The sequence below is a fragment of the Mixophyes fleayi genome, chromosome 6 (assembly GCF_038048845.1).
Source record: "Mixophyes fleayi isolate aMixFle1 chromosome 6, aMixFle1.hap1, whole genome shotgun sequence".
Classification (NCBI taxonomy): Eukaryota; Metazoa; Chordata; class Amphibia; order Anura; family Limnodynastidae; genus Mixophyes; species Mixophyes fleayi.
The window spans coordinates 223,462,119-223,474,675 of NC_134407.1; the positions used below are offsets into that span (position 1 = coordinate 223,462,119).

At 39.0% G+C, this 12,557-nt stretch overlaps 2 protein-coding genes across 2 annotated transcripts in view; one reads left to right on the forward strand and one right to left on the reverse strand.

Annotated features, from left to right (window-relative positions):
* LOC142160080 (uncharacterized) overlaps positions 1-12,557 on the forward strand; it is a 205,309-nt gene that overhangs the window by 103,970 nt on the left and 88,782 nt on the right. The gene's annotated exons all lie outside the window — the stretch shown is intronic.
* Positions 504-6,975, reverse strand: LOC142160084 (uncharacterized). Its single transcript, XM_075215007.1, has 6 exons — positions 6,922-6,975; positions 5,033-5,417; positions 3,252-3,407; positions 2,715-2,903; positions 2,527-2,590; positions 504-2,171 (listed from the first exon to the last, which is right to left on the reverse strand). The coding sequence occupies exons 2-6, from the start codon at positions 5,396-5,398 to the stop codon at positions 532-534; spliced, it is 2,415 nt and encodes an 804-aa protein (XP_075071108.1). The 5' UTR covers positions 5,399-5,417; positions 6,922-6,975; the 3' UTR covers positions 504-531.

Genomic DNA, 12,557 nt, shown 5'->3' on the forward strand with positions numbered 1-12,557 from the left:
TCCTGGGTTCTCCCCAGCCGGTACGCATTTCACGACCCTTTGTTAGTCTATGGCCAAGTCTGTCCCCACCACTAGGGGCTCCAGTGAACACCTGACTGGCAGAGCAGACTCCGGGTTGTGCTGTGCCGGCTAGGGGGGTTCCTAACAATGCTATACATGTCTGTGAGATTTTATTCATCTGAGACCGATTCCTCCTTAATATGAGACATATATTGTGTATGATCTGTCTGTGTATAAAAGTCGCTGTCTGTGAGGTTTCCTCCATCACATGAGACTGATTCCTCCTTATTATTACTAGATGTATATTGTGTATGATCTGTGGGTGTAATAATGTCAGTGTCTGTGAGGTTTCCTCCTTCACATGAGACTGATTCTTCCTTAATATGAGTAGATGTATATTGTGTATGATCTGTGGGTGTATAAGTGTCAGTGTCTGTGAGGTTTCCTCCATCACATGAGACTGGTTCCTCATTTATGAATTCAATAAAACATCTCCCAGCTAGTGCAATTCAACAGTTTTTTTTATAGAAGCTATACATATGGAGGAAAAAAAGTAGACATAGTGAAAACCCGTTTCCCTTTACCACGCTTTCCATGAGCAATTTGATTCTCTGCAGCATGAACTCCTCGATGCATAGCCAGATCATATGTCGAAATAAAACAAGTCTGGCATTCAGGACATGGTAACAGTTCAGAAAGATTGTTTTCTGATGTGCGCTGCAACTCTGTGTGATCCAATTCCTCCTTAATATGAGTAGATAGGTATTGTGTATGATCTGTGGGTGTATAAATGTCAATGACTGGGAGGTTTCCTCCTTCACATGACACTGGTTCCTCCTTAATATGAGTAGATGTATACTGTGTATGATCTGTGGGTGTATAAATGTCAGTGACTTGGGGGTGTCCTCCATTACATGAGACTGGTTTCTCCTTAATATGAATAGATGTATACTGTGTATTATATGTGGGTGTATAAATGTCAGTGACTGGGAAGTTTCCTCCTTCACATGAGACTGGTTCCTCCTTATTATAAGTAGATGTATATTGGATATGATTTGTGGGTATATAAACATCACTGTCTGTGAAGTTTCTTCCTTCACATGAGACTGGTTCCTCCTTAATATAAGTAGATTTATATTGTGTATGATCTGTGAGTATATTAAAGTCACTGTCTGTGATGTTTCCGACTGATTCTTTCTTAACATGGGAAGTTATATCTTGTGTATGATCTGTGGGTGTATAAATGTCAGTTTGTGTAAGGTTTTCCTCTTCACAGGAGACTGATTCCTCCTTAATATTTGTAGATATATACTGGGTAAGATCTGCGGGTGGATAAATATCTGTGAGGTTTCCTCCATCATATGAGCTGGGTTCTTCCTTAATACAAGTAGATGTATATTGTGTATGATTTGTGGGTGTATAAATGTCAGTGACTGGGATGTTTCCACCTTCATCTGAGACTGATTCCTCCTTAATATGAGTAGATGTATATTTTATATCATTTGTGGGTAAATAAAAGTCACTGTCTGTGATGTTTCCTCTTTCACATATGAATGATTCTTTCTTAACATGGGAAGTTATATCTTGTGTTTGATCTGTGGGTGTATAAATGTTAGTTTCTGTAAGGTTTTCCTCTTCACAGGAGACTGATTCCGCCTTAATATTTGTAGATATATACTGGGTACGATCTGCGGGTGGATAAATATCTGTGAGGTTTCCTCCAACATATGAGCTGGGTTCTTCCTTAATACAAGTAGATATATATTGTGTATGATCTGTGGGTTTATTAACATCAGTGACTGTTATGTTTCCTCCTTCCCATGAGACGGATTCCTTCTTAATATTAGTAGACTTACATTGTGTCTTTGCTGTGGGTATATAAATGTCAGTGTCTGTGAGGTTTCCTTCTTCACATTGTACTGAGTCCTCCTTCATATGATCAGATGTATATTGTAATTGTATATGATATTTAGGTTTATAAATATTAGTGTATATGAACTTTCCTTCTTCACACAAGACCAATGCATTCTTCTCAGATTTCTCCAACTTGTCCTTTGGCTTCAAGATTCGACAGCTGTTTGACTGCTGGCAATCACTAATAACACTTGTATTCATGTCTACAGAATTTGAAGAAGAAATCGAGGTTTGAGATGTATTTTCCTGAGGGCCACCTGTAAATGGAGGAGTTATTTTTCTTTTACTCCAATGTCATCTGTCAGACTTATACTGGAAACAATTATTACACAAATGTATAATTAGTAAGTAGTGGATCTAGATCAGAACACAAGTTCTAAATCACAATCAAATTTCAAAAACATTCCTACATATTCAAAAACACCAAGCTTGGTTTTCATACATTGCTTTATTATTACTGCTTTATACTATACAATATAGTGTATTTACATGTAATTTAATCCTTGCATCTATTCAATATATTTTTACTGGACAGCTCTTAGACTATAGACATGTAACAAAGCGATGCCATGTGTTGGCTGTGTATACAACCATAACTTAAACTCCTCTTACCCAGTGACATAAGTGGCTGATCCTCCATCATCACATCCTTGTGTCCTTCTAAATACTCCCACTCCTGCATGGAGAAATAGACAGTGACATCCTCACACCTTATAGGTACCTGACACACACAATGATACAGTCATCACCCAGACACATCCCCTGGTGTTACTGTATAATGTCCCATTCCCAGCAGTCACCTCTCCAGTCAGCAGCTGAATGATCTTGTTGGTCAGTTCCAGGATCTTCTGGTCATTGTCTCTGTCATGTATCAGTGAGTGAGGTGGAGGCACCGTGATGGGGCTCTGGGTCCTGCGCAATCCTCCTGACACACACGGACTGCTATTGCATTTGACACACGCAGAAGATTTCTTCACAACAATATATTCCTATATATTGGGAGACACTAATAAATATCACTGTGCAGAAATACAGACAAAGTCACTTCCTGGACACGAACATTCACCAACTCTTTCTTTCCTCTATACTAATGTGTGGAACATCCCCTATACATGCAATTTTCTACAATCAAAATGTTCTAATATGTCACAATCTAATGACAGCTGTGTTTCCACTATTTCCCATATTAATACTTTGCATATTAAATTGGTACAGATAAGTGATGTCAATAAGTGATGTCACTGTGTCATTCCCAGAATCCCTCACTTCTCCATTCACATCCGTTTTATTAAGAGAGATAAGAGTGAAGTCACTGTGACGTTCCCAGAATCCCTCACCTCTCCAGTAAGCAGGTAGATGATATCCAAGGTGAGATTTAATATTCTCCCGGTCATTTCTCTTCTGCCATTAACTCTACCAGACTTTGCTTTGTAAGCTCTTTTTGCTTCTGGTGATTGTAAATGATGTTGGAACTTCTTTAGATGTTTATTTGCCTAGAAATAAAAGAAAAGCTACATTGCTGGCTTGTAAAATCTAACACGTTTAGTGGCGGCTAAGTAAATGGAGTTTTCTTCTTTATTTAAGAACTAACCCCTACAGTGCTAAGGACGAATGGGATTTGTCCTCTACATGACCCCCTATAGTGCAAATGATGAGTCCCAAGCATCCTCTGCATCTAAGGGGTTAAGAAAACCCACAGGTAACTTCCCACTTCTTTGGGTTTTCTGATTCTGACTGAGGAAAGTAATCTTTCCTCCATTAGAATCGTGCGCGTATATATGGGCAGTCCATTAAAGTCTTTGGGAAATGCCAGGGATAGGGGAGGCTCTTTTAAAGCCTCTATCTTCCTCTCCCTGGCACTTAGAAAGTTGGGACTGACCTTGTTTGAAAGAGGGAGGTCCCCTCTCTCACACGATGGTAGCTCCGCAGGCATTAAATAAATATGTAATGAGCCCAAACATGATCAGCGGTGAAGTGGGTTAAATTCTATACTTTACCAATAATAGACCTTTGATGGGGGTCCGTTCCCTGGGAAGCCCATCATTCGCTCTATTGAACAGGGTCCTGGCACTCACATATTGCTGGAAGCCATGTACCTTCGGTGTAGCTTGGCATCCCATAGCAAGAGATATCCAACGCAGCGACTATTTTAAAACTTAAGAGCTACTGTGTCAGATCTCACTTGTTTGGGAAAAAAAACAACATACCCCAAGGTGATCTGCAAAGGTCATGGTAGGTTCCAAGGGGAGAGATATAACCAAAGCACTATTATTGGGAAGGGAGGAGATTTAATTAAGTTCTTAAATAAAGCGACATAAATTGCAATTTGTAACACTCTCACACACAAACATCTTCTAGAGAACATCTCCTCCAGACACTTTCTTTAGTTAAAATGCAATTTAGGTGTTGGTGGGGGTCATGCAAGCTGAACTACTTGAAAAAATCCTACACCTGTTCAGGGCGTTGAACTACAGGAAGCAAGCCTGGTACTCACACTATGAATAATGGAAGATAGAGATGCACCTCCCTCCTATCATGGAAATCTACTGAAAAGGGAGATTACGATGGACCTAGGTAAAATACTTCAGTTTTAGTGTGTTTATGTGCTCTTTACGAAGAGTACTGAGAATTTGAAATCCAATGTCTGTGGTCACATTTGCCCAAGTCAGCAAACTTTGCCTTTTACATTGAGTACTTAGCAAAGGAGTCAGCTAAAGTCTAAATGAAATAAATCCATATTTATTTTCCTGGCCCTTTAAAATGTTGCACTGATTCTATAAATTTATTGCACTTGCGTCTAAAACTGGCGCACCTGTACCTTACTCTTGGTACCGGCTATAATTAATGTGCTCACTACAGCAACAAAACGATTTGTTAAATTAATCCAGGTCTTTAAAGCAGAAACAGTTTGCCCATCAACTTATCCATTGTTGATTTCCGAATTTCTTAACGCGTGGATCGTAAAGTCATTTATTTGTACTGTGGGAGTATAATTCCCATAATGCCCTATGGGATGATAACATTCTGCACAGCAACCATCAAGGTAACAAATCCTAGCTCCTTGAAAACTACTGTAATACAAACCATAGTTTTAACCAAGAGTCTATCCCCAACCTACCCGTCTGGTCAGTATCTCTCTTCTCAGCTTACTGTGCAGTATTTTGGCACTTGCTGCTGTACCTCCCTGCTTTGCGAAGATTGTCGGAACGGCGTCTTTCTTTAATTTCTTCTTACCTCCACAGATCATATAACAGTGTTTTGAAAAATGTTCAGAACAAACTTGATACGTGTCGTATTTTTTGCCCTGGTGTATTTTCTCAGCCATTTCATCAAGGTTCTTGAACACTTGTCCGCCTCGCTTGATTGATCTCAACCAAGTCTTGATTCGTTCTACCGTGGTTGGAAAAACATGCAGAGCGACATTAGCCAAATTCTTTCTCATTCCTGCATAATTGTAGCAATAATCAACAATGCATTTTGGCATTTTTTTTGTTCTTCTAATTCTGGAAGAAATAAAATTTAAAAAAATAACAGTTTCATAAATGTTTATTCACCTGCCTGAAGTTCAGAGAGATGATTTATATTCCATTATGACCTGACTATACTGGAAGCAAAATCAGACAAGAATCCTTCAGTTCTCACCTCTACACAATGATTATAAATTTTCAAAGATCGCAGGAAAATTTGCATTTTATGGGGAAGCTGAAGCCAGAAACCAGGTGAAACCTTTCGCTGCCAGAAACCCATTTCAGTATTGGGAGAAGGGGTTATCTCCAGTGGTGGAAGTAAGGGGTGTACAGTGGGATGTCATACCGCCACTTCTCCTTCTGCCTTCCTTGTAAAACTATCAGATTTCAGGCACTTATATTATATATTTTATTATTAATTATATATTTATAAGACGCCACAGATGCTGTAGCACCGGATACAGAAGCAAGTAACAAATAGATGAGGTAATACATGTCTGTAGGCAGACATGGGACAATAGGTAAAGTGGACCTTGCCCGCGAGAGCTTACATTCTAGAAGAGGTATACCACTGTGAGTGTGTGTATATATATATATATATATATATATATATATATATATATATATATATATATATATACACATACACACACACACACACAGTGGTGGAAGTGGGGGTGTATACAAGGGTATGTCATACTGCTACTACTGCCTTCATTGTAACACTATCATGCTGCAGTCAGTTATACTTATATATATATATATATATATATATATATATATATATACACAGTGGTGATCAAATTCCATTCACATACATTATATATGTATACAGTGGTGGACGTGGGTGGTATACGCTGTTATGTCATATCACCACGTCTCCTACTGCCCTCACTATCACATCCCAGTCACTTACACAGCTGGGTCTCATGACAATGATGTAGAACAGGCGTTTGCTGAGCAGAAAGTAACAGTGCCACAGCAAAGAGTTCTCCGCTAGGGAACCATAAAGGAGAGGGCTCCAGTGCGCAGGTTAGTGTGAGAAGCTCTTAAATAAGAGTAACATGACAGAAAGCTGGAGCAGAAACTTGAGACAAGAGACAACTGAGAGAAAAGAGTAACAGTGCAGAAATAAAGAGTAATAGAAAGTATTCGGGGAGAGAGTAAGCTAGAGCATATAATAGGCGTCATTTTCTCAAAAGCACAAAAATCTCAGAAACTAAAATAATAAGAATAACACACTACTATATTCACAGCACTTATACCAAGTGCTTGGTGTTCCTTACCCAACAAGACGATATGGTACTATCAGTGTATATCAGCCATTCCTGGCAAATACAATGTGCCGGTAACATGATTACAGTAAATTGTTCCCAATTGTAAAGTGTTGCAGAGTATTCTGGTGCTGTACATATACATAACAATAGCCCACTGCATCTCATAGGGAATTGGTTTTAAAGGGCCAACCCCCCTCGCATTCTAGTTGGCTGCAGACTGCATTTATAAATACAGGATAAGAGCACTTCTCCTGCACACTGACCTGAATGGGATCCTGCCCAGCAGCAGCACTGCAACCCTCCTGATCTCTGTGTCATGTGATCTCTACACCAGTCACATGGTGCAAGCTGGGCACCACCCACTTCCACCCTGTCAATCAGACACTGGGCAGCCTTAACCCTCTCACTGCCTGCAGGATTTACTGACTTACATCTACTGAGCGGAGGTGTTTTTTGTGCAATGTTAAACTGATGAATATAATGTAGGTCCTGTGCAGGCACTGGAGAGTGACTGTCTCTGTAGTATTTATGTTTATGTAGTTTAGCTGCTTAGATTGTCAGCTCTTCAGGACAGAGTCTGAGTTTCTCTTTCTGTGCTGTGTCCCATGGTGTGCAGGTAAGATGGTAGGGATCGCTGCACTGTTATTATTTCATTAGAGGAGGATCTTCTACCAGTCACACAATTGGCATCATTTTAGAATAATTTACAAAGACACGTTGATGCTAATAATAAAGTATAACAGTTTAGCAGTATGGATTTAGTGTAACACGTACAGGTAAGTGGACATTCTCAGTCTGTATTGTACTTTACAGGATATAATTCATCATTATGTGTATATTTATGTGTATTTGAGTACAAGATCGTAGGTACAGGCTTGTAGTCCTGCTCTCTGGTTTGTACACTACTTATTTGTACAGGTAAGTGAAAAATCATGTTTTTTATCAAATAAAAGACAATCTTTGTATAATTGTTTACAGCTAAAATAATAAATAAAGCACCCTGTAATAAATAAATAAAAGATTAGCTCACCATTGTTTAAAGAAACAAACTTTTGGTGCAGCAATAATAATAAAAACATTTTGCCTCATAATTTGTATAACAATATATTGTCCTAATAAATACTTACCTGAAATCTTCTTTTCTTGCTTCATAAAGACAAAATCTCTGGTAAGCCCATCTACTTAATAGCTGGGCAGCCAATCAGGAGTAGTCTCTTATACGGATACCCGTATGCTGTTTGGGCTATTTCACCTGTGAGAACCAGATTTGTTTGTTTGTTTGTTTACTAAAAAGCGGCAATCTGCCTTGCTAATTACATGATACACTGGGCCTGAGTCATTAAGGACAGTAAGGCAAAATAAAAGAGTAAATGTTCTCCAGAAAAAAACATGTTATAATACACGTGGTGCAAATTAGTTTATTATTTTGCACTTAAGTTAAATACTGGCTGTTTTTTCACGTAGGACACAAATACTTGATACCTTTATTTTTACACTGAAATGTAAAGTTGATCTAGGACATGCCCTTCTCCCAACTATAAATCTGTTTCCACATTTTACATTTATTTTACCCTCCAATGCTTTTGCCCAGGTGCAAAGTTACTCCTTTTTTTATGCGTTGCTCTACTCAATAACTGAGGCCCACTATGTATAAAAATACATTTGACCTCCCATATATAAAAATCAGGATGGCAACCTGATATACAGAACCCCTTCATAGGGACTAGGGAACATAGGAACCGAGTACCAACGTGGGATAGTAATCTAAGCTCACATAGAGATTGATGGAATATAAATCACATTTGTCTTAACTTCAAAGAAGTTCACAGGAACTAATGTAACAATTCCACTAAATAGTAAGAGTGTGTAAGGGAAACATGCAACAACTGAGTAATACACCGGCTTTTATCAACCTCCTCTACTCAAACTGCAGAATGGTGTAAAATGCTCCCACGGGTTAAATACTGAGCAAAAGAAAAAAAATAGAACATTTATTATCAAGTAATCTTGATAATTATTCTTACCAACCTTGAGGATGGTAAGAATGCAGACAGCTCCACAATCACATTGACTCCCCAAAAGACTGACAACTTCTAATATAAATTGCATCATTCTTAATAACACTGGTTTCCACCTTCCACCCCTTGTGAGGTCGCCACACCAGGTTTGTGAATATGCTAATGACATCCTTTATGGCTTTTCAACACAAATTTCTAACCCCTTCTGTGCTTGCAGGGTGTAATCATTTATATTTTATGTTATTATTTTATTAACTCATGATTAGTCCATTATAACATAAAATAAGATGTTTTAGATGCGAACAGATGGAGCCATCTTCTTTAGCTCTTGTCCTTGACAGCCTGGACTGGCTGTCTACAGAATTTTTTATCTAACTTGTGCCCTCTACTTTGTCTACCTAATTATGGTTTTTGCTTTTAAACCTGAACTTTTAGGATCTTGGACTTCTCTATGATGCCAGGAAGCAATGTTGTCAACCACATTATGAATCATGAGACACTCGGAAGTCTTAATAATTTCTCTGTGAAAAATGATATCAGGAACATAGAAATCCAATAAAGTCCAATAAATGTATAAAATGTTTTCAGTGAATGCAACAGCTGCTTCCTTACAATGGAAGCACAGGTGCACAGCAGTGTTGATATGCAGGATTCAACTGTATTTTTTTTTTTATTAAAACACAAAACTGCTTATATACTAAGCCAATTATGTGAAGAAAAAATGACATCATATCTCACAAACATGCAAAAATGTTCTGTTTCCTAAATGTGCAATGCTGTTTCCTATTCAATTTATATCAGCCATTACAATGGGTAGAATCCCTTTCCAGTTTAGGTAGATAACACACAAAGACGTTATATAAGGCAGCTTCTCTTCTTCCTGGTTTTCCCTGTTTGTATAATAGGTAGGTCAGGTAGCTTTTTATTGTTTTATGTAGGGCAGTGGCTTACCTTCTCCGTCCCAGCAGTGCACCATCCGATTGAGTATACTTAGGATTGGGCTGGCTACCCAGGGAACACCAGTCTGCTACCTCCTCTGGGAGCAGATCAGCTATAGAAAATGAACATTTGGCACCCATTTTCGAACATTGGCAATCTGCACATGTGCATGCACCGTGTCACCAAGATGGAGAAAAGGCTAAGGAGGACTCGGAACTGTTCTACAGCATTCCCTTCCTTGCTCACAGTTGGTTGCAGCAATCCGGAGCTGGCAGCAAAATGGAGCCTGAGTCAAACCCCAAAGGGCACCAGCACTAGGTAAGCCCCTAAGTTTGTGGTGTTTGATTTTTTATATGTTTTTGTCATTATCTGTCTCTGGCAGCTCCTGTCTGCCAAGAACTTTGTTGGATTTTGCCATTATATCCAGCCGGCAGTACCACTTTTCCACCAAAGGGGCCACTGTGGTACTGGGACTGCTCTCCCACCTGCAGGAGTTTAGCTCGTTCCTCCGGGATGCTTAGCACCTGTCCCTGGCCTATAAAAGTCTGCCTTCCGCAGCAGCCCTTGCCAGTTCATCTGTTGCCTTTACCTCTGCTGGTTCTCCTGTGTGTAATCCTTGATTGAATTCCTGGTTTTGATCTTTGCTTGACCCTCTGTTTTGGCACCTTCTTCTGTTCTCAGTGTTGGAGAATTACAAGCTCTTCGGTGCAAGATGCCATTACTGAATGTCTAGGCAGATAAAGCCAATTCAGCTTCCTGAAGTAGTAGTTACATTCCACATTAACCAGGTTGTATTGCCATTTTTTTGTCCACAACCTAGCACTGAAAAGAAAAGGAAAAAGGCATTCTTTGGACCTGATAAGGGCAATTTCCATATATTTATCCAGGACAGAAGGATTACAAAGCACAGAACAATTATTTGAGATTCCTGCAGAGCATCAGAAAGGGTGTGCCCCTTCTAGACAAGTCATTTCCAGATGCTTTAAGGAAGTAACCCTACAGGCATACAAGAGTATGCAAGTGATCTTGGGGGCTCACTCAACATAAGCAGCAGCAACATCTTGGGCAAGAAGGCTCAGAACCTTCGCTGGTCATTATCATCTGGATATCTTATCCTCCATCGACTATCAGTTTGGGAGACATTCTCTGTACAGTCACTAGATTCCTGATTTAGCTGCATATGTGGCAGGTTTTTCTGTGGCCCTTCCTCAACTATTCTTTAGGTACATCCCATTGTAATGGATGCTATGGTGGATTGAAGAGGAAAAATGTGAATTATGCTTAACGTTAATTCCTTTCCTAGAAATACCCCATGGCAGCCAAGTCGCTTACCCAAACTTGTTATGTTTACATTTTTCACAGAAAGCTTTGGAAGTCACTCAAAGACATAGAGGAAAAGGAGGAGCTGCCTTATATACCGTCTGGGGGCATTTTTAAAGCTGTCTCTACTTAAACTGGAAAGGGACTGTACCCATTCCAGATGCCATGGAGTATTTAGAGGAAAAGGAATTAAGGATAAGCATAAGCCACATTTATTTTTTGGCATGCTAGAGAACGTGTCCACCTTCCAGACCTTTTCACTAGTCTCTCCACTGTCATTAAGCCTTTGTTCCTGAAGAACAGATGTAACTTTCAGGAAATTTAAGCAGTCTGGAGCACCTGACTAGATCGCTACAGGCATCCAATCAGAGTGCATAAGCTGGTCCAACTACATAACATCAAAGTTTTGCATGGTAATGGATAAAATTAAATATCCTTAATTATCAGAAGTTATTATCAGAAGTTATTTTTACATAACAAGCACGGACACATATCATACAATATTCAGATGGTTACCAACAGTCTTTAATAAAGACATTAATATTTTCAATATGAAATAACATTAAAAATGAAATTGCGCAGACAATCAGAATGGATAACATAGATGCTATTTCTAATTTTGCAAATAAGAAAATAATTAATCTAAGCATTTTCTCATAGTCCAAGGTTATATTTAACACTTGCCTAGCAAGAAAATCTTCCTTCTCTTCTGTGAATTGTCTGAGTTTTTAAAGAGAAGCTGTCGACAAACTACCAACAGCATTGCAGGAGTGGTCAATGGTAAAGCTTGAAGACTTGGACACTTAGGTACGTGCTGTATTTTACACAAGATCGCTCTGTGTGTGCCCAGTAGCGAACTATACGCCAGAGAAGGTAGCAACATCTAATTCATCTTTGAGCGCAAAAGACCGTTACTACAGCCTACAATTTCATGGGCAGAACAGGAAGGGGAATGGGCGTATGCGCGGTCAATGTACAGTAAGTGCATTGCCTAGTTCGAGTGTACACAGCACCTCATTCAGGTTTTGGGCACATGAAAATAAAATCCGCTTCTTGTTGAATACAGACATGCGTGTGCCCGATTTAAGTGCGTTTTTAAAAAAAAACACCATACACCAAATTTGCGTGAAGGAAAGACTCATTGGTGAAGAGCCAATGCTAAAAAAAAGATTGAAGGCAAATAGGAAAGATTTAAGATGGTTAGTCACTGGTGCCAAGAAAATGCATTAGATAAAATCAGGAAGATATTGTCTTACAGAGAAGACTGGCATGTTATTGTCCATCAGGTCAAGTAGAGTCGATCTCCACTGAATGTCTGAAAAATTAACTAGCAAAAGTTTCCTCATATTATAGTAAAGATGTCGTCTTCCACAATAGAGTTTCCACATTATCTTACATGGCACTGTGAAAAATTATCTACATGTCACGGAAAATAATTGACCAGTTTATCTCTCATGAATAATCTGATGTTTCACAAGATCTGCTTAACATAAAAAACATCTCCCACACTCCAAGCACTTAAAGGATGTGTCACCTGTGTGACTTCTCTGATGGGTAATCAGATTGCTTTTTCTGGTGAAACATTTCCCACAAATGGAACATGAATATGGTTTCTCTCCCGT